Source organism: Rhizopus microsporus, assembly GCF_002708625.1.
Source record: "Rhizopus microsporus ATCC 52813 unplaced genomic scaffold scaffold_26, whole genome shotgun sequence".
Lineage (NCBI taxonomy): Eukaryota > Fungi > Mucoromycota > Mucoromycetes > Mucorales > Rhizopodaceae > Rhizopus > Rhizopus microsporus.
The window spans coordinates 62238-81364 of NW_019671941.1; the positions used below are offsets into that span (position 1 = coordinate 62238).

The 19127-nt window shown below is 36.0% G+C and overlaps 8 protein-coding genes across 8 annotated transcripts; 1 reads left to right on the plus strand and 7 right to left on the minus strand.

The window, feature by feature from the left end:
* Window positions 1-339: 339 nt before the first annotated feature.
* Window positions 340-714, minus strand: RHIMIDRAFT_270036 (uncharacterized protein). The gene has a single exon (XM_023612162.1). The coding sequence runs from the start codon at window positions 607-609 to the stop codon at window positions 385-387; it is 225 nt and encodes a 74-aa protein (XP_023461847.1). The 5' UTR covers window positions 610-714; the 3' UTR covers window positions 340-384.
* A 1079-nt stretch (window positions 715-1793) lies between these two features.
* RHIMIDRAFT_247970 (geranylgeranyl pyrophosphate synthase) lies at window positions 1794-2975 on the plus strand (the record flags this gene model as incomplete). The annotated part of the gene is made up of 6 exons (XM_023610467.1): window positions 1794-1832; window positions 1884-2038; window positions 2091-2356; window positions 2409-2469; window positions 2521-2599; window positions 2649-2975. 6 exons carry the CDS (start codon window positions 1794-1796, stop codon window positions 2973-2975), a joined length of 927 nt encoding a protein of 308 aa, XP_023461848.1.
* A 28-nt stretch (window positions 2976-3003) lies between these two features.
* On the minus strand, window positions 3004-4869 carry RHIMIDRAFT_78416 (asparagine-linked glycosylation protein 11-like protein). Its single transcript, XM_023615690.1, has 7 exons — window positions 4591-4869; window positions 4407-4542; window positions 4267-4346; window positions 4122-4213; window positions 3885-4068; window positions 3462-3840; window positions 3004-3412 (listed from the first exon to the last, which is right to left on the minus strand). The coding sequence occupies exons 1-7, from the start codon at window positions 4785-4787 to the stop codon at window positions 3032-3034; spliced, it is 1449 nt and encodes a 482-aa protein (XP_023461849.1). The 5' UTR covers window positions 4788-4869; the 3' UTR covers window positions 3004-3031.
* Window positions 4870-7549: 2680 nt separating this feature from the next.
* On the minus strand, window positions 7550-8681 carry RHIMIDRAFT_270042 (GINS complex, Psf3 component). The gene is made up of 7 exons (XM_023612163.1): window positions 8563-8681; window positions 8444-8509; window positions 8332-8393; window positions 8262-8276; window positions 8033-8204; window positions 7857-7959; window positions 7550-7807 (listed from the first exon to the last, which is right to left on the minus strand). Exons 1-7 carry the CDS (start codon window positions 8611-8613, stop codon window positions 7701-7703), a joined length of 576 nt encoding a protein of 191 aa, XP_023461850.1. The 5' UTR covers window positions 8614-8681; the 3' UTR covers window positions 7550-7700.
* RHIMIDRAFT_295337 (glycoside hydrolase) lies at window positions 8658-10382 on the minus strand. Its single transcript, XM_023614171.1, has 10 exons — window positions 10160-10382; window positions 10068-10107; window positions 9978-10010; window positions 9867-9915; window positions 9663-9814; window positions 9360-9590; window positions 8991-9309; window positions 8900-8939; window positions 8803-8846; window positions 8658-8751 (listed from the first exon to the last, which is right to left on the minus strand). The coding sequence occupies exons 1-10, from the start codon at window positions 10365-10367 to the stop codon at window positions 8737-8739; spliced, it is 1131 nt and encodes a 376-aa protein (XP_023461851.1). The 5' UTR covers window positions 10368-10382; the 3' UTR covers window positions 8658-8736.
* Window positions 10383-10583: 201 nt separating this feature from the next.
* RHIMIDRAFT_270055 (uncharacterized protein) lies at window positions 10584-12473 on the minus strand. Its single transcript, XM_023612164.1, has 4 exons — window positions 12130-12473; window positions 12043-12068; window positions 11636-11985; window positions 10584-11564 (listed from the first exon to the last, which is right to left on the minus strand). Exons 1-4 carry the CDS (start codon window positions 12208-12210, stop codon window positions 10762-10764), a joined length of 1260 nt encoding a protein of 419 aa, XP_023461852.1. The 5' UTR covers window positions 12211-12473; the 3' UTR covers window positions 10584-10761.
* A 337-nt stretch (window positions 12474-12810) lies between these two features.
* RHIMIDRAFT_270060 (uncharacterized protein) lies at window positions 12811-13969 on the minus strand. Its single transcript, XM_023612165.1, has 4 exons — window positions 13871-13969; window positions 13645-13812; window positions 13418-13567; window positions 12811-13365 (listed from the first exon to the last, which is right to left on the minus strand). Coding segments are annotated over exons 1-4 (576 nt in total). The 5' UTR covers window positions 13872-13969; the 3' UTR covers window positions 12811-13108.
* Window positions 13970-15397: 1428 nt separating this feature from the next.
* Window positions 15398-18688, minus strand: RHIMIDRAFT_270063 (SAPS-domain-containing protein). The gene is made up of 13 exons (XM_023612166.1): window positions 18456-18688; window positions 18263-18340; window positions 17956-18193; window positions 17768-17902; window positions 17653-17718; window positions 17478-17587; window positions 17157-17427; window positions 16844-17107; window positions 16612-16793; window positions 16276-16558; window positions 16143-16222; window positions 15955-16090; window positions 15398-15903 (listed from the first exon to the last, which is right to left on the minus strand). The coding sequence occupies exons 1-13, from the start codon at window positions 18590-18592 to the stop codon at window positions 15505-15507; spliced, it is 2379 nt and encodes a 792-aa protein (XP_023461854.1). The 5' UTR covers window positions 18593-18688; the 3' UTR covers window positions 15398-15504.
* Window positions 18689-19127: the final 439 nt, after the last annotated feature.

The following is a 19127-nucleotide window of genomic DNA, read 5'->3' on the forward strand; positions in this document are numbered from 1 at the left end:
GACTTGTCAGTCAATAGCAAAAAAGTTGCTCTATCCTTCATCTTAATAAAGCACCATGATTATACACAAAGCGGATCTTATTTGATGGATTAACTATATTGTCTATTCCTCTTTTGCTTAAACAAAGCGTGACTATTGGGGCATTCGTTCACTTTTAGAACCCAGAGTAGCTTTAACTTCTTCCATACAGTTTTTTAAGCAAAGTGAAACGATTCAAAAAAATAAGTTAGACACTATATAAAATAAATGAGACGTCCGCTAAAAAGATTTGAGGCAAGCGAGTGAAAAATGAAAAATAAATAGACAATTTTATTTTTTGTAGACACATGCCAAAAACTTGTAGACGAAACGAATTATTGTTCAAAGACTTTTCTGTATCATGGATTAATGTAGCGGTAACTTCAAAGGATTGGTTATTTTCTTGGTTGGTCTACTACTAGCTGATGAAGTCGCCTTTCTTTTGAAGCCAGCAGAAGGAGATGCGTTGAGTCTGCAAAGGCGCTCTGGTCTTTTTCCGTTTTCACGCAGCCCAAAAAGGATGTGCCTGAAATTTAAAGTGGCCACCATATCACGGTTCCAAAGGTGATGACGAGAAGTTGTACCAGCCATGGCCTCCAAACATTGTTGGTTTTTGCACCTAAATAGTAAAAATAAGAGTTGGGTTTATAAAGTTTTTGGCATGTGTCTACAAAAAATAAAATTGTCTATTTATTTATTTTTTCATTCACTTGTCTCAAATCTTATTAGCGGACGTCTTTGTAGCGGACTGTATTAAAGTGAAATAATACACGAATCCTGACAACATTTTCAAGTACAGGTTCGTCCGCAAATGCCCTTTTTTTCAAGTAATAGTGTGTCTAAGAAAAGGTCATGTTTAGATGCAATACAAATTTATAATATCTTGCAATACTTACTGGCTTTGCTCTTTTGTTTTGCACGGCGGTGGCGAGGGTATAGGCGTTAAACAGTGATATAGTCAATACCAGTGGGTTCGGCAGCGATGCGATCAGCTTGCTAATAAAAAAAGTAATTAATGTTAACGGGTCAAAAAAACATCAGCTAGCTCTTATGTAATACCTCTTTTGCAACGGGGCTGTAGGTTCTCTTTTATGTCAGCATGTTTCCAGTTCCAAAGTTGACATAACAAAACCTGCTACTGAAAGTAGCATTAGGTTCCCTTTGCTTTCTTTCACTGCGCTATATATAGGAACAAGCTATTATATTGTTCGATTCTACCACTAAAGTGCTGAAGCGCCTTTTAATACCGTTACCTTTAACAGATGCTTTAATATTGTTAAGTCACTGAGTAAAAATGTTTAACTAAAATATTTGGTCAACTTCTTCAATATGCCGCTTCAGTGCATATCGGCTCAGGCTCCAACTTCACCGTCATCAGTGTCTCCATTTACGACAAAAACCGCGGCACAACCTATTCAAGATTCAGAGAAGGCATGGTTGTTAATGTAGTTGCTATATGCTTATTGATTTCCTCTCAAACAAAGCTGTGCTTGCTTTGGAAGGTTTATTTATAAAAGGAAAATAAAGCGCGGCTACGGAAGCCTGTACCACATTGGAAGTAGGTATGGATCCAGCAAGGTTTGTCTTGGGTACAACAGACAATCGTACAGTTGCTGTGAAACCACTGTAAGCGGAAAATCGAACTATTCTTAAGTTTTGATTGTAAAAAGCACGGATCATATGCCTTATTTTTACTTGTTCTCAATAAAGTCCGACAGTCAACTGAAATGGGTCAGGCACACGTCTGCATATATTTTTCTTTTTCTTCACTAAATATGTCTACAGACAATAAAGGGCCAGACTCAAAGGAAAAAGTAATACTAAAGGCTTAACGCTGATTAGATAACCAACCTTTTCTTTAATAGATATTACTCGAACCCTATAATTACCTAATCTCTCATCCCGGAAAAGACGTCCGAACGAAATTCATTACCGCGTTTGACGCATGGCTAAATGTGCCAAAGGACATGTTAAAGATCATCACCAAGACAATTGAAATGCTACACACAGCAAGTCTAATGTATAACTACGAATCTTACTTTTTCTTTATATGAGCTCACCTTTTTATTTAGGATCGACGACGTGCAAGATGATTCACACTTGAGAAGGGGTGTTCCTGTGGCTCATCATATCTATGGTATTCCTCAAACGATCAATACTGCCAACTACGTGTATTTCCTTGCTTTGAAAAATATTATTCAGCTCAATATTCCCGAAATGGTTAATATCTATACCGAAGAGCTCATACATCTTCATCAAGGTCAAGGCATCGAGTTATACTGGAGAGATAGCTTAACGTGTCCAACAGAGGAAGAGTATATTGAAATGGTCAACAACAGTATGTGTTTGTTCTTATCTAAAGCAACAGTTTTTTCTTATTTTTTTTATAGAAACAAGCGGTCTGTTGAGACTTGGTGTAAGATTGATGCAAGCTGCAAGTAAAAGCCAAGTGTAAAGTTACCAAAGAGAAATAAAGATAGAGTATAGCTAACCAACATTTAGGGATTACACTCCATTGGTAAATATCATTGGTGTTCATTTCCAAGTACGTGATGATTACATGAATCTTCAGTCAAATACAGTAAGTGATGACCATCAATTATCAAAAAGTTTTGCTCACTCTGCCAAAGTACACCCAAAACAAGGGATTTTGCGAGGATCTGACTGAAGGCAAATTCTCTTTTCCAATCATTCATGCCATAAGAGCAGATCCGAGCAATAGACAATTATTAAATATCATCTCTCAAAAGCCAACGTCTGTAGAAGTAAAGCAGTACGCATTGGAAATCATCAAAAGGACAGGTAGCTTTGAGTATGTTCGCGAGTTCCTTTACAAGAAAGAACAGGAAGCATTTGCAGAAATCAAGAGGCTAGGAGGAAACCCCTTGTTGGAAAGAGTAATGCAGACATTATCCGTGTCAAATGAAAGTAGCAGTAACAGCAACAATGATATTTAAATAAAACTTGTATTTCATTTTTTATGTATACTAAATCCGCGCACATAAAGAAAGGTTTATGTTAAACAAGGACGTAAGGCATACAAGAGATCTGAACTAAAGGCATCTTCTGAAAATTTATCACATGCTGATGCTCGAGCGTTGGAAGCCATTTTTTCATATTCTTCTTCTGACAGTGACAATGCTGCATGCAGACAATCTGCAAAACTGTCAGCTGAATCTGCAAGGTATCCTGTGGGTCTTTCATCATAACTAGTGACAATATCCAGTTTAGGTCCTCCCGAATTATGTGCTACAGGGATGAGCCCTGCTGCCATATACTCTACAACACCGATGCCGAAATGTTCGTTCCACATTGTATGTAGCCCAATCTTGGCTGTTGCTAAAGTGGACACCAGTAAGTCATAAGGCGCATTGATTTCAAATCGAACAAAGTCCTGTAATAAATTAATATACGGAAATGGGTCCTTTGCATTAATAGCATACTTGGATATTTAGCTGTTTCGCTAGTTCACGTAGATCATCTATTCTCTTTGCATCGCCTTCATTTCTTGAACTTCCGATCAAGACAAGCTCTACCTTTGTGTCTTTCCACTGTGAATATTTTTCAAATAATCGTGCCAAAGATTTTAATTGTAATGCGTGATCTTTTTCAGGCCTAAACTGAGCAACGCTAACAATCATCGGCTTCCTTCCTTTCAGAGGTAATTTGTTAAGCCTCTCAGTATCACAGGGTGGGTAGATAATCTCTGCTTTAGTGTGCCACAACGAGTCAATATGTCCTTTGGTCCAGGTTGAGTTGACAGTGACTACCTGTGCAAATGATCCACAAAATCCATACAATTTAGCAAAGAGTCGATAGTATCTATTCTTTATTAGAACATATGTGCTTGTGTTATATAGACTTACATCAATTTTCCAGTTGTCCAAATAGTGCTTTGAGCAAATCTGATATCATTGTTGTATTGAGCCTTACGCTCATAGACACGATTGACCATATCTGAGCTAATAGTCGGATAATGAACGTAGGCTGCAATTTTTATATTGGCGACATAATGTACTAAAGGGAAAGTGAAAGCGTAACCCATGGTGTCTGATATAAATTGTCAATGGCTGTTCTCTTTAAGTACTATATTTTTTTTATACCAAAGAACACATCGGGTACTAATTGACTGATCGCTTCAAATCCAAGAAAGATTGAACCTAAACTCTGGAGGATTAAAGTAAAACGAGGGTATCTATGATAAGCATAAGTGATTAAAGAAAAGAAAGCAAATTCTCAATATTTTACCTGTCATCTTCCACGAGGTATCTTTTCCTCAAATATACAAAGGCGAGTCGAGATGGATCAAGCTCAATACTGAAACCATTCTAAAAAAAAAAAGAGAGATACGGTTTATATATACACATATATGTATCACGTATGATTACCTTCACTTTTGCAAGTATTTGCTCTTTGGAGGCATCCAGATCGCCAGTGTAGACAACGCAAATAACATTCCGAAACTCTTTTTGAATGTCGCGAACACATGTCCACAAGACACGTTCTCCTCCGCCTCCTGCATTGCTAAGAGAATAGATGAGCGATTATGAAATGAACTAATATAAATGTTACCAGTAAGGATGAAATAAACCTAAAAACAATGGTTCTTCAAGACGGACTGTTGGTTCACCTAAATCGCGTATAAGTCTTGCTCTGTTGGCGTCTTTTGTTGATCTGACATAAACATTGAGTGCAACCAAGAGTAACCACACTGCACCCAAGATGGCCGTAGCCCAAAATAATAATCCCAGAATGAGATTCATATGCATTCCGAAGCTAAAATGAGACGATTCAAAAAAATAAGTTAGACACTTTATAAAATAAATAAGACGTCCGCTAAAAAGATTTGAGACAAGTGAATGAAAAAATAAATAAATAGACAATTCTATTTTTTGTAGACACATGCCAAAAACTTGCAGATTGTTGTTATAGAATGAAGATCATAATTTCCATAAAAGGTAAAAGTAGAGTCTACGCGTAATTAATAAGGAAAATAAAATGATATATAAGCAGTAAGCAGGTACCAAAAGTATAAGCAGAGCCTTCCTTTTCATTGTCTTTCAAATATCTAAATTCACAAATCCTTGTTTATCCCTGTCTCTTGTCTTTGAAAATCTACAAGTTATCTCAACTCATCATCTTTTTTGTAATTAATCAGCTGGGCATTTTATACTATTTAGCATTCTATGCCGTACGTATTTAAGTATAATTTGACAGCTATGTAGAATTGTCAACTCATCTTTTTCTTTTTCTTTTTCTTTTTCTTTTTCTTCATGAAACTGCCTTTAAAGACTGTAACAGTTAAAAGCTCCATTACTGGTATAGGATGGAAACCACAGTATATCTCACCACTCAAGACGCTTGTAACCCACACGTTCTCTTTTTTGAAGTACATCTTCATTTAAGAATTGGAACATAACTCTGCCTTTGACTTGCAGGGCTTCGCCAACATTGACTTTTACAGAGAAATCTTTTTATCACTTCTTCAAAACTACAAGCCAAATAAATAAAAAATATCATCCAAGCCAAGGACCTACCGAGAGCTTATCAACAGTCATCGAGACATGTATTTTCAGTATTGCTCTTATGAACCAATGGATTTAAAGTGTGCCCAACAAATAGCCTCATATAAAGTAACAAATATAAATACTGCGTACCTGAACGGTGTCTCCTCACTTTGGAAACAAGTTACGCATGTTTTTGAACATGATCTTGAAAAAGGATGAACGAATAAAGGCAGTAAAAAACAAAGTGAAGAAGAAGTGTTGGCTATAGTGAAGACGATCGTGGAACAATGCAACAAAGTCAAAACGTATATTTCGTCTGGAAAGATAAATGATTTACCAAAAGACCTGCTGCCTTCTCAAGATGTCAACATGGTTCATGATATATTTAGCTCTTATCCTCCTAACTATCAGTTTGCGAAAGGCTCGATATATCATGACTGCAAAGTAAATGCCTTGAAGCATTTAAAAGCATTTTACAAACTATCAAGTATGTGTGAAATCATTCAAGGAAAATCGTTTAATTGCTTTCCGCTGAGGAGGACATTCATTTCATCCTATATGACTATAGATACGCTTATCTTAAACACGTAAATTTTGAAAACCCCTGTCACCAGCCATTTGGGCAAAGAATAGTACGGGCTCCTGTTCTCAATGTCGCAGCAAAGGCAATGAAGCCACAGAATGAAAGAAAAACAACGAAGCTTAGGGGCATGCTGTTCACTGAGGGTATTGGTGTGTCTGTGTTGAAACAAAATGATGATACGAAGAAAGGCGGTAGTGGTGCTGGTAGAAGAACGAAAGCAGTGGATGAAGAAGATTTCAAATATGTAGAAAAGTTGGAAAAAGAAGAGCTATTGGCTGGTGTCGATAAGTGTGTGTTGATAGATCCCGATCGGCACGACATGCTATATTGCATGCATGGAGAAAGCACCATAGAAAGCAAGAAGACATACAGATACACAAGCAATCAAAGAGCAATTGAAACAAAGTCAAGAAAATTCAAGAAGTTCGAGGAGAGCTTGAAGCTTGATGATATCAGAGCTGCCGAAATATCACTGTCAAAGTACAAATCTTCAACAGTTAATGGAGACAAGTTTGCCAAGCACCTTCAGGAAAGAGCAACAGTAACACCAGTCTTGAGTGAGTATTACGCAAATGAATATATTTCTGCTGTAGAAACAAACTTGTTGCCGTTTCGAAAAATGAAGCTTTCCAGCTTTATAAATGGACAACAAGCAGATAGACAGCTAGCCAGGAATCTGATAATAAAGTTCGATGATAATGCTACCCTGATAATTGGCAACTGGTCTGCCGGAAATGTCAAGTTTCACGAGCCCATTAGAGGCGTTGGAATGAGAAGGATGCTAGCTAAACAAGGATCCAAGATATGCCTTCTTGATGAGTGTAAAGCATCTAGCTTGTGTCCTTCATGTCTGAACGATGAGCTTGAAAAGTTCAATATCCAAGACCTTTCCAGAGAGAAAAGCAACCAACTGTAACATGTCATGGCCTTTTAAGGTGATTCGTTTCTGTATTTATAAACCCAACTCTTATTTTTACTATTTAGGTGCAAAAACCAACAATGTTTGGAGGCCATGGCTGGTACAACTTCTCGTCATCACCTTTGGAACCGTGATATGGTGGCCACTTTAAATTTCAGGCACATCCTTTTTGGGCTGCGTGAAAACGGAAAAAGACCAGAGCGCCTTTGCAGACTCAACGCATCTCCTTCTGCTGGCTTCAAAAGAAAGGCGACTTCATCAGCTAGTAGTAGACCAACCAAGAAAATAACCAATCCTTTGAAGTTACCGCTACATTAATCCATGATACAGAAAAGTCTTTGAACAATAATTCGTTTCGTCTACAAGTTTTTGGCATGTGTCTACAAAAAATAAAATTGTCTATTTATTTTTCATTTTTCACTCGCTTGCCTCAAATCTTTTTAGCGGACGTCTCATTTATTTTATATAGTGTCTAACTTATTTTTTTGAATTGTCTCATTTTAGCTTAAAAAACTGTACACGGCAAGTTGTAATAACCATTATTTTCATTGCCACTGGCACACAGCTCAAGACAAGATGTCGCTTTGTGTAACAAGATCAATCTGTCAAACAGAGAATGTTGATGATGAAAAGGTTTATTTCCATTAAAATTCAAATGGAAAAAGAAAGGGGGTTATGTAAAAGATCTGTTTGATGCTATGTCAACGTTCTTAATTTTATAAATTGCTCTATCCAGCCACTTTCTGAAATCAGAAGCACTTTGTTGTCCTAATCTATACACTGTTTGAATTTAGTATAAATGTGTATTCATGCTGTCTATTCCCCTTACAGTCTTTCTCTGTTTCATCTAGCCTTTGAATAAATTCTATGCCAATAGTTGATCCTGATGACTGGGAGTAGTTCATAATACTTTTAAGTCTTTGTTTAAATGCCTATACACACACACATAGAAAGAAGAGCATATATATAAATACATACAAAAAGCAAAAGCATTGTTTACGATACCTTGTCTATTATATGCGGTAATTGATCATCAATTAGAAATTCTATCAACTTCACTCCAAATTCATAATAATATCCACTTAGTGATCGAAAATCTACGCTTTCTGGACTTGCTAGCAACATATTTCGAACTCTGGTTCCATATGTTTTTGGCATTTCAACTACAATCAGATTGCTAAAATGTAAAGTCGAATGAGTTTTATTATTTCATACGCTCTCTCTCATGGTTTACCCTTCACTTGGCGAGCTATGTGTATATTGCAAAAAGTGTTAAGAAGTTACATAATATGTTGTTAACTTACGTATATTGAGCTAATGGTTTTGCAACCCAGTACGGTAATTCTATACGTGTATTGCGAGAGACCTATGTTTGATGAATACTTGTATATTAAAAGAAATGTCAACAATGTTTACAGGTGTTTCGTCCCCTAAAAGGTTGACATCCTTTTCGAAATCACAAAGAGCTATGCATGGCACTTTCTACAACTCCAAGTCAAATTTAAATAAAAAGAAAAAGAATAAGCTGTCTTTACTGTATGTTCTGCTAATATGCTGTCAAAATCATAGTACTGATCGAGATCCATTATACATCAACAAAAAGGAGAAAAAAACCCAATATTTGAAAAAATGCGTTAAAAAATAGTCGCGTTTTGAACTATACGCGAACCCTTTTATTTTTAGAAGAAAAAAAAAGGGCCACACTTTATTTAAAAGAGATCATACTATTTCAATAAAGTTTAGTTGTGCTATTAAACAATATAGGTTTGTCTTACAAAGTAATCAAGGCCCTGGCCAACTTCCCAAAGTGCAACGCCCACTAATCAAAATAATGATGAGCAATAGAATAATGTCAGTAGAACATTGACTTACCTCCATAGTCTTCAGCAAGTCTTAATCTATTTCTAATAGACTATTTTGTTTGTTAGTATGTGTGTATATAACCCTTGTTACAACTCTTTACCCTCAGTGTTGGCATCCAAATAACCCCTTGCTCAATGCCTTCCTCATCAATATCCATAAACCATGCTTCTTGACTTGTTTTATCCCAGTTCAACTCTTCGCTCTCATCCGTCTCATCATCTAGTAGTAATTCATCCTGTCGAGGTAAAGACAACTTCTCGATGACGGTTTTTAAGACAAGTGGTTCTGGTGGCCTGGTAGATAAATAAGACATGGCATACATGTTAAGCCCAACCATTAACTTATGCCGGTTGCTGCTATTCGTCAAATATTCAATGTTGTCCATAATCCATTCAATGGGCGCATTCGGTCCACCATTGCTATGATACTTTAGTCAATCTCACTTGTTTCTATAGCAACAGTAGCTTACGGATCGTAGCTTGAATAATCATAAGTCATCAAGCTGAATTTATCAATATATTGAGCCATGGCATTAAACATCTCTGGCGTCATCAGCTGCTTGTATTGATCGGTTATGGAAGGCAAAACGACGATAAGTTCTCTTTGATCCTGATGGAGCAGCGTAGATAATTCAATAAGGAATTTTTGAAAGAAGGCTGGATATCCACACTCAATCACAACACCATCAAAGTTGTATTTACTAATTATCATGTTAGTTTATCAATGCCAAAAAAAAGAGAGAGACAGAAATCTAAACAGATAAAATACTAACATGACTTGATTGTTTATCTCCTTTGCCAAATGCTGTATTTCCTGTTCACTTGTGACAAATGCTCTCAAATCTTCGCCGGTCCATCCCCGGAACTGAAACCTAGGTACTATTTTACCCTTTCCTGTAGATATATCCCTGACTTCACTCATCCACTACATGGAATCGAGTCAATATATAAAATAATTGTATGTGTTGTAATATTACGCTCTGATCAACATCATGTTCCCCGTCAAAATCAAATTCCATCGGCGACCTTTTTTATGGTATAACAAGATCAATTTATGAGAAATTTCATTTAAACCTGTGACAACTTGCCTGCGTTGAATATAATACCAAACCGGAGATACGCTACGATCATTAGTTAATCCAATGAAAAAGTCTACTTTTTTACGTGTATGTATTTACTAGTCAAATTTTCCTTTAAACTCTTTTACAATGTCATAGCCTTTCAATTCATCAGTAATGTATATTTTTTTTCTTTGAATACAAAAACTCACCTCGATTATTCCAGGGAGTGACATAAGCTAGAACATGACTTGAGAAATGCTTTACATGAACTTGTTCTAAATTTGGTTTATCGTGATTTCTGACAATTGTTTGAACATTTAATGATTTTTGTATTGTGTTTGTATTTACACTCCATTGTTGTTGTCCACAAGTAGAGTGAATAAAAGTAGATACGATGAATAATAAAAGGATTTTCATGGGATTATAGAATACAAGAGAAAAAAAAAAATGAATATTATGCAAAAAATAATTGTTTCTGTTTACTCTCAAAGGGATATCATTTTTCCCCTACCAAACTCCGGTTGCCATGCCAAGATTTTTTTTTTCAACACCGCAAAACCCATTTTCAGGTACACAAATGGTTCCACAACAAGTTATTGCAAATACTCCACGTTTCTCTTTGAGCTGATCTCCCTCTTTCTTTATATTTAAAAGAACACTTTTATTACTAAAATTATATATATACATATACAACACTATCGATGATTCATAAGACTGGCTTAATTAATATATAAATAAACAAAATATGTATATGAAATAAAAAAGAGAAAAAGGAGGTTCACACACATATATATAAAAGGAGAGTAAAGGTCTACGCATGGCTAACAGCAGCAGTAAGAGAAACAGAATGGTGATGATAAAGGGGTGTTGGGATTATGGTGCTTATAGGTTGAGCATTTGAGATGGCATATAGGAATGCATCTAGCTGTGCAGCTGCAGTCTGGATTGGGATAGCATCTTGCTGTGGGGCTCTGAAAGTTGGATATCTTTCCAAAATCTGAGTATTTCTATCCAGGGCTAGATACACTGTCGATCCCAGCCCGTCCACATTGACAATGTCAAGATTGCCTCCCCAGTGGCTTGCTAAAGATCTAGCGATTTTCCAACCACTCAGAGATGCCCACTCTAATACATGATTAGGTTCAACACGATCAACCCTTGTCCGACTCGTGCTGGATAGCACAGAGCTGCATGTAGGTATACCGATTGGGTCTCTGGGTATGCTCGGTAACAGATCCTTATCTGGGATAAAAGCTGCTGTGTCTAATTTAAAACCCACGCTGGTAGGACCACCAAAGATAGAAAGGGTCATCGGTTGTGACTTCATAAAGGGTCGTCGGTACCATCGAACGGTTCGTTCTTGTTCTTGGTCATGCATCGCTTGTGCTTTTAAGCAAAGAAGGATAGACTCATAAATAATGCGGTGAAGCATGCTGGGAATATAAACAAGCTCTTGCTTCGTGCGCGTCTTGATTTCCACTTGAGGTAAATATGCGGTTCCATAGGCACCCGAAAATGCTGCCTGTGCGTCATGAACTGCCTGACGAGTGATGTCCTCTGGGCGCAATGTTTGTGCATGATTTAATTTATTTGTCACCCAAGAGATATGTTGATCTGGAAAAGAAAGAAAAAAAGAAAAAGAGAGGTCAGGTTAAACCGAAACTACCAAAAAGAGATGATATTACCAAGTAAGTGATGAATACCGATTCCAATCGTGTTTATATTATCCATCAAATTAAGGCAGGCAGGAGTAGGGTTTGATAGAAAGGCATACCGAAGTCGAATAGAATTCACTGCTTGACTTGTGCGTAGCTTTGATAATACGTTCGAAAGGGCTTTGGGCGAAGTTTGTTTCAGTGAGGGATGTAACAGTGTACAGATATCACATAGGTAGCTATGAGCTACGTTTTTGATGATGGGCGACTGAAGCGATTCAGGCGAAAGTGCTGATAAAAGGCGTAAGATGTGGGTATATCTGATGGGCAATTCGTTGCATAAGAAATTAGATGATATAGCCATGGGCGCAGTAGGTTGTCTATTAATAAAAGTGATCGTCAATTTGTGTTTATCTACAACGTTAAGTGTAACTCACTCTTTGTTCACAGCAAAATGCGAAAGCTAAGGATAATGAAGCAAAGTTAATTAAAAAATGACTAAACGCAGGATGATTATAGCTTACAGCAATACGTGTCTCTGATGTTGCCCATAAGCTAGCGAGTATGCGCCGAGGCAACACGTTGATTACTTGTGATTGTAACATGCTACGAAATAAGGCCGAGGGCGAGCAAAAGAGAAAGGAAAAAAGGAAAAAAAAAGAGAGAAGAAAAGAGTTTAATTTAGTTTCTTAAATACTTGATCTATTTCTTTAAGTTCTAAACAGAATAAAGCCCCTACATATCGCTTGTTTTCCCTTTTTGTCTCCATATTAATAAATTGCATACATAAACATAAACATAGACACCTCCTTGCCCAAGATTTAAACATTGGCTTTTACCAAAAATTAGCCCACGCCGCGCTTGGCTGCACCCTTTTTTTTTTTTTTTCCACGGTGGACAATTCTTGTTGACAAACTTGCATGTTCTCACATTGTACATTTCACCACTGTTAATAAATGTAAATAACTCTGATGACATGGCAACATACTTTGAAATGATAATGGGTATGCCCAACTATAAAGCAATTTCATTGTTTGTTATCTTGTTTTTGCTTATTCAGCGTCATAAGGGGACTAGTATCATTGGATCATGTAGTACAATATATGTTTATCATTATTGAAAAGATCGCATTCATTATTATGTGCTTGCATGTAAATAGTCTTTTATAAAATAAGAATATGCGCAAAGCATGTCTTGGCATTTTCCTGGAAATCTCATTATCTCTTCCCTTTATTCCTCTCCTTATTGTTTCCCCACATTTTATAGCGCTTTATGTCGCGCGCGCACTAGCAACGGACTAAGGTTATTTAAATAGAGTTTTTAAATTTATTATCGTATAAACATTAAAGTACATAAATGACATGAGTAGTTCTCTCTCTCTTTTTTTACATACAATACATAATATATAATTATATGAATAAGAATAAAGGATATGTGTGAGTGTACGTCTAGATTTAGACTATAATTTTTACAACATAGAGTAATCGATGAATGAGTGGATTCTTAAATAAATACGGGATTTTCCAGTTGCTGTTGCTCAGACGTTAAATAGGTATGTAAACTTTGTTTTTCTTGATTATCGATCATATTGTAATGAGGACAGTCTTTATGGGTTAGCAGTAATTGCTTTAGTGTCATAATTTCCTTTTTTAGTTCATTTGTCTCTAGTTCAAGATGTTCATTATCCTGTATTAAGAAATCAATACGTGCTTGAAGATTAGCCAGCCATTGCTTCTTTCTTTGTCTACATTTTAATGCGGCTAATATAAAGTCAGATTGCTGGTGGTAACAAAAAAAGAAAAAATAGTATACCTATCCGATTTCGTTCCAAGAACTCCCTTCTCTTTTCTTCACAATCAAACTTTCTTGGAGCACGCTTCCTTGGCTTTTTTGGCTTGGAATTATGATTGCTTGTACTGGGCTTACTTTTTATTATCACATCATCACTATCTGCACTACTCACTTTTTTATATTAAAAATGATGTTAGATTTACGTGTCACTGAGTCAACTTTATTGCCAATGGTGTGTGTGTTTTTACCTGTTCCTGCATTTGATTTGTAACTACAATTGTCGGATGCCCACTTTTGGTTCACTTGAATAAACTCAAACTTTGGAGGAGAGACAGCAGCAAAACTCTGTTCAAATGGATTCGGTTCTTGTTCAATAATCGATTTTGATTTGTTAACAATTATAAAGTTATCATACACTATTCAAAAGCATATAAATCAATAAAGCTTTTATTATTATTCTCTCTTTCTCTTTACTTTTTGGATGCTTGTCTTGTTCAAGAAAAAGAAAAAGATGTAAAGAAAAGAGACAAAGTGTAAAAAAAGGATCATTAATAAAAATGATTATGACATCATAATATCCACAAAAGGAAATTATTTTTCGGCTTTGTGTCGCCCTGAAGAGGAAAAAGGTGAAGCAATAACGGCGATTTGTACAACAATAGGCTTTAGTGATGCTCTTTTGGTTTTAAACAAGAGTATTCAAAGTGTTTGAGCATTTATATGCGCGTAATAGAATTTAATGTTGCTAAGTTTATGAAAATATTGGCCATTTATAATCCGTGCGCGTTGTCAGTTGATGGACAGAGAAAAGCTGTTGTCAGCAATGGTTATCGATTTCGATCGAGATCACTTTTACAAGAGAAAAAAAGTTATCAGTGATACTCAAATATCGCTTACAAAAAAAAATACGTCTAGACAACCACCGACAAGCAGGTGATTTTCAAGAGAAGCTTCGAGAAGTAAGGTGAGTTGACAGTCATTATTTAGCAAAGCCTAGCATGTCATCTTAAATAGGAGTTTTGGTATTCGTGTGAAATACTTTTTCCCTCACAAAAGGTGGAAGGCTTACTAAATACAAAGAAGCATGGAGAAAGTAATGAACAGTAGCTGTAATATAAAAGGAAATTAAATGTTTAAAATAAAGTTATCCTAATTATGTAATGATGACTCCATCGCTTTTTGACAGACGATGGAGCACGGTGCACATGATTTTTATATACAAATGACATAGTAATTTTACTATGAAATGTTTAAGTAATCTCTATATCAGCATAACAGCCATTTGTCTCTTTATTTTCCATAGAAACACTGATAGCAATAAGCTGAAGAAAGAAAAAAAATGACACATCCAAGGATACTTGTGTAACCTTGTATTCTTAATTGTTATGGTAACCATGACCGCTCTATTACAATTCAGGAAAGAGAGAGACGGATATAAAGCTTAGCTTAACTTTAACAATATAAACAAAGTTAATTTGGTCATTGATTTCAGAATAGTCTAGACAACATTGTTTAGCGTACTGGTGCCTTCGTCTTTTACACTCAAAATGAATGTATGGGTCAACTTCAAGGCTTTGTGTAAATTTAAAATTATTTCACACGCTCGAAGATGAAGCCATTGTTTTCTTGCGCGGCTGCATGAAATAATTTAACAACATAGTCAAAAGTAAAGCAGAACATTAAAAAATGCCCCCTTGAACGAGATTGACAACTTCTGCTCTTCTTAACTAAGGTCAACCGCTTCGTTAATTGCGTGTATGTGTACTATTAGGCTCTAGTGTTCACTATTTTCAAATCTTGTTTCAAACAAACCGTGTTAACTATTCTATTCACGAGTTTACAGAAATGACACAATGATACAGTGATGCATATGTATAGATTATATAATCAAGTTGTATACTCAGCTGCTTGCATTCACCTTTAAAGACAAATGAAAAATAGGCAGAATGAATAATAAGAACTAATGTATACACACTATATATTTTATTTATATAAGAAAAAGGGGGGCAATTTAACTAAAGAAAAAGAGATGGAAATGAAAAAAAGAGTAAATATTACGAACGAAATAGATTCATACAAAAAGTTCATTTTATACAAAACATACAATTTTAAATTTCTCCTTCTTGCTCATCAGCAACAAAATGAAGATCTTGTTGCTTTTGTTTCAAATGCTGTTCTTCTTCTTCTTCTTTTGTCTTGACTGCTCTAACTAAATGTTCGTCATTTTTAGTCTTGTTCATATCTAATGTCTCCATATGGTTTGTTATTGTTTCAAAGGATTGTTCATTATTGGCACTTTCAAAGTCGCCAAAATCATCTTCCTCTTCCTCATTTCTCTTATCTCTTCTAAATGCTGCTCTTCTTTCTAGTTCCTCCGCATCTGCCAAATGGTCAAAATCTTCATCATATTCTTCTCTATCGTTCACTGTGTGGCTAGGAATACGGCGAAGTACGTTTGGCTGTGAAAGTTTTGAATAATTCCTTGTCCAATCATGTGTAATATGATCCTATAGGTCATGCTCAGTCATTTTGCATATATGGAGCATACTGTTTTTTACCTCCTCATCATTGCTATCGTACTCTTCATTATCTTCTTCGTCTCCTCCTTCCTCATCATCATCGTCTTCTTCTTCAGTATTTAACCGGATTGAATTCCGACTGTATTGATACTCTCCGTTAAAGTCATCTCTGCCACTACTTTAATGAGTAAACTGTATTGTTCTTTTTTTTTTTCTTTTTTTCTTACGTTATCCATTGATCGTGTTCATCCTCTTCATCTTCATCAAAATTACCTTCAGAACCACGTTGTGCCAGGAATCTTGAATACTATAAAAAGAGGGGTTAATTTATTTCCATCTTGTCATCCTTTCTACATTTACTTGAGAAGCAGCTACTCCATCTAACGTATCTTCATTGTCCTCTTCGTCAGATTGAGGTATATCCATTTCTTCTGTTGGACGCAATCCACCCAGCGGTAACTGATCACGGTCTTTTGTTTCTTTTAGTTCATTGCTGCAGTAGGCTGTCCAACTTTCCATGTCTACATCGTCCTTTATGGCAAACACAATTGTCTCGGGATAGCCTTCAAATAACTTCATGATTTCGTCTGATATAAATGTCAAATGGCCCATGTATCCTGCTCTCATTCCCTTTGGCTTTGCACTAGAAATGAAATTAATGTCAGCCCCATATGAAGCACTGTCGATGGCTTTTACCATTCTTCGTCGTTGGCCTTTTGAGCAATCACAATCTTGTCAGTCAATTGGCCGTCCTTAAGAAGAGAAATGGCAAGTTGACGATTCAATCCAACATCCATACGCCCATTAAATATTTGATGAAGCATATCGTAAATGACATAGTGTAAGAAGTTGTTCCAAGGGAAAGCAAAGAAAAGATCCTAACATACGCTTAGCTCCCATATGTCTGCGGTTTGAGCTTTAAACTTACGACACAAATAGGCATCGCTTTACTGCTAACAAATTTTGATTTGAGATAATCTCCAACGGACATTTCTTCGCCTCCTTCCAGCTTGACCATCTTGTTGGAGTCTTGTTCTTTTGGTTGACCTTCCTGGTTATCAGCAGGGACATTGAAGTTGTTCAAGTTGGACATGTTAGAACAGTGTAACAACTCAGCAAATAACTCGCATATCTTCAATCGCTCAAATCCTAATGGTTCAATTTCTCCCAAGGTTGTGCGGATAGGTCCATCCTAAGATAAGCAAGTTAGGAGGTTGAAATAAAGAAAAATAAAGTCGTACCACAGATCGAGGCTTCAGTAATAGATGTGTAAATTCAGGTACATGGTCACTCATCACCTTCAACATATCTGCTAATGACACTGGAGCGGGGCGTAAGGCTGGGTTAGATGAGTATCCATACAGACCGGTGACTGCAGGGTCATTTTCAAGATCTGCGTTGTTATGGCGAATGATATCAATGATGATAGATACCCCATTCACAAGCGTTGATGTCGCATTAGGCGCTTCAGGATCCAGCATATATTTTGCTAATTTTCTCATTGTTGCTTCACTTTAAAAAAGATTAGTCTTTTGTGTAAGAGTGGCTTATTGTTCACTTACCTCTTCAAGTTGATAATCAAGTCATTCAATCCAATACTTGGTGATTCAGGTAAACTTGTTTGTGACATTCGAATGATTTCGCATATGCATTGCTGTGCAATTGAATGTTCCTATAAAAGGAGAAATGATGAACACATGATCGACGTTTAGGGAGAAAGAGAACAAAGGGTCATACTTCGCTATCTAAGTAAGGGTCTAGTCTATCTATTAAGTTTTCTAGCAATCCATGCTCGCTCAACCACTAGTGAATCATTCAATTTCTTGTTTATATATATATATATAAAGCATACCTTCACGATTCCTTTTCCTTCACGTAATTCTTCCATACGAACAAGAGTCAACAATAGGTCCATAATGGCTGAGGTTTGTAAATGAGCCAATATTTTATTCAAATTTTCTGGATTGGACTGTATAAAGCTCATCATCTATTCCCAAAAGAGCAATTAATGAAACGTTAAGGTGCATCTATATTATTTACTTCAACGGGGTATTTTGATAATAATACACCAATCGTTTTACAGAAATAAGAGGCTTGTAAGGAGTCCAATCCACCCTCTGGCTGAACTGCTGTATCTGAGGCACGTCTTCTTGGTTGAGCAGGCCGATCGAGATATGACCAAAATGGTGCGAGTAGTTCATCCTTTTGCTCAATGACAATGAGATCGATTATTTGTTGTATTTCACAAGCAATCAATTCACTTGCAAGAAAAGGATATCTAAAATCAAAATCCTATTTAATCATATATGCTTATTTGTGCTAGAGTCTATTTAATAAAAAAAATTACTTGAATCGCTGTGGTTCTTCCAAGTCTGTAGCAGTAATGTAATTGAGTAGTGCTTTGACTTTGTCCGGTTTACTTAAACTATAATGGAGGTGATTAGAATCTGTCCATGCGTGTAATAATACATGTTCTTTTATTGTTTTCTTCTTTTGATAAGTGTTTTTATGTGTGTGTATATGTGTTTATGTTTACGTACAATTCAATAAGTTTAGGATTCAAAGATTTCGCTTCCTGAATTATATCTTCTTCCTCCAAAACTTCTTCTAATGTCACATCTGCTTTATCTAAAAGCCCCTCTAAAGCTGAATTATTAAAGCCAAATCGCCAAAACATGAATAGATTATAGAATTATAACAAGATGAAGAAGGAGAAAAAAAAAATATGAGATACTTTTTTTTGTTAAAAAATCAACCGGGCTGCTTAAATCACCAATGTTACGTGATGCAAGATTATTTTAAAAGACCGGTTAGTTCACTTTAAAAAGGGGTGGGGGAAGAGTGTAGAAATAATCCATCTTTTTTAAGATTGCTAGACATTCAAAAGAGAGAGAGAGAAAAAATGGGTTTCTGACTTAAAATAAGAAGCTCTATTATTGCTTTAACTATAAAAAAGAAGCCCTTGTAAACAAAAGACAGATAGTAGTGTTGATAGTAGCAATAAGAGTCACATTAACGATTTACCATAATGCTCACTCTGTGATTAAGGTAGATCCTACTTGTGATATCTCTAATAGATCTACATTGAATATCCGATCCATAGATTTTATATTTTCAGAAAATGAAGCTTGCCCTAGCGTTGCTTTCAAATGCGAACAAATTTTGAAACACAAAATAAACAAGGTTATTCTTGTTCTTCAATTATGACAATC

Bases quoted from the DNA above. Each gene is read 5' to 3' on its own strand.
- RHIMIDRAFT_270036 (XM_023612162.1), bottom strand. From the start codon at position 609: ATGGCTGGTACAACTTCTCGTCATCACCTTTGGAACCGTGATATGGTG.
- RHIMIDRAFT_78416 (XM_023615690.1), bottom strand. From the start codon at position 4,787: ATGCATATGAATCTCATTCTGGGATTATTATTTTGGGCTACGGCCATC. The intron at 4,069-4,121 runs GTATAAAAAAAA...AATTTATATCAG, and splicing joins AGTACCCGATGTGTTCTTTG to ACACCATGGGTTACGCTTTC. The intron at 3,413-3,461 runs GTATGCTATTAA...AATTTATTACAG, and splicing joins CGAAACAGCTAAATATCCAA to GACTTTGTTCGATTTGAAAT.
- RHIMIDRAFT_270042 (XM_023612163.1), bottom strand. From the start codon at position 8,613: ATGGATCTCGATCAGTACTATGATTTTGACAGCATATTAGCAGAACAT. The intron at 8,510-8,562 runs GTAAAGACAGCT...TTGGAGTTGTAG, and splicing joins GCATATTAGCAGAACATACA to AAAGTGCCATGCATAGCTCT. The intron at 8,394-8,443 runs GTAAACATTGTT...CATCAAACATAG, and splicing joins TTTTAGGGGACGAAACACCT to GTCTCTCGCAATACACGTAT.
- RHIMIDRAFT_295337 (XM_023614171.1), bottom strand. From the start codon at position 10,367: ATGAAAATCCTTTTATTATTCATCGTATCTACTTTTATTCACTCTACT. The intron at 9,815-9,866 runs GTAATATTACAA...GATTCCATGTAG, and splicing joins AACATGATGTTGATCAGAGC to TGGATGAGTGAAGTCAGGGA. The intron at 9,591-9,662 runs GTTAGTATTTTA...CATGATAATTAG, and splicing joins GAGATAAACAATCAAGTCAT to TAAATACAACTTTGATGGTG.
- RHIMIDRAFT_270055 (XM_023612164.1), bottom strand. From the start codon at position 12,210: ATGTTACAATCACAAGTAATCAACGTGTTGCCTCGGCGCATACTCGCT. The intron at 12,069-12,129 runs GTAAGCTATAAT...CATTATCCTTAG, and splicing joins CATCAGAGACACGTATTGCT to CTTTCGCATTTTGCTGTGAA. The intron at 11,565-11,635 runs GTAATATCATCT...TTTCTTTTCCAG, and splicing joins CGGTATTCATCACTTACTTG to ATCAACATATCTCTTGGGTG.
- RHIMIDRAFT_270060 (XM_023612165.1), bottom strand. The intron at 13,568-13,644 runs GTAAAAACACAC...AATATAAAAAAG, and splicing joins CAAATCAAATGCAGGAACAG to TGAGTAGTGCAGATAGTGAT. The intron at 13,366-13,417 runs GTATACTATTTT...ACTTTATATTAG, and splicing joins CTTGGAACGAAATCGGATAG to CCGCATTAAAATGTAGACAA.
- RHIMIDRAFT_270063 (XM_023612166.1), bottom strand. From the start codon at position 18,592: ATGTTTTGGCGATTTGGCTTTAATAATTCAGCTTTAGAGGGGCTTTTA. The intron at 18,341-18,455 runs GTACGTAAACAT...CCTCCATTATAG, and splicing joins AATCCTAAACTTATTGAATT to TTTAAGTAAACCGGACAAAG. The intron at 17,719-17,767 runs GTATGCTTTATA...ATGATTCACTAG, and splicing joins AAGGAAAAGGAATCGTGAAG to TGGTTGAGCGAGCATGGATT.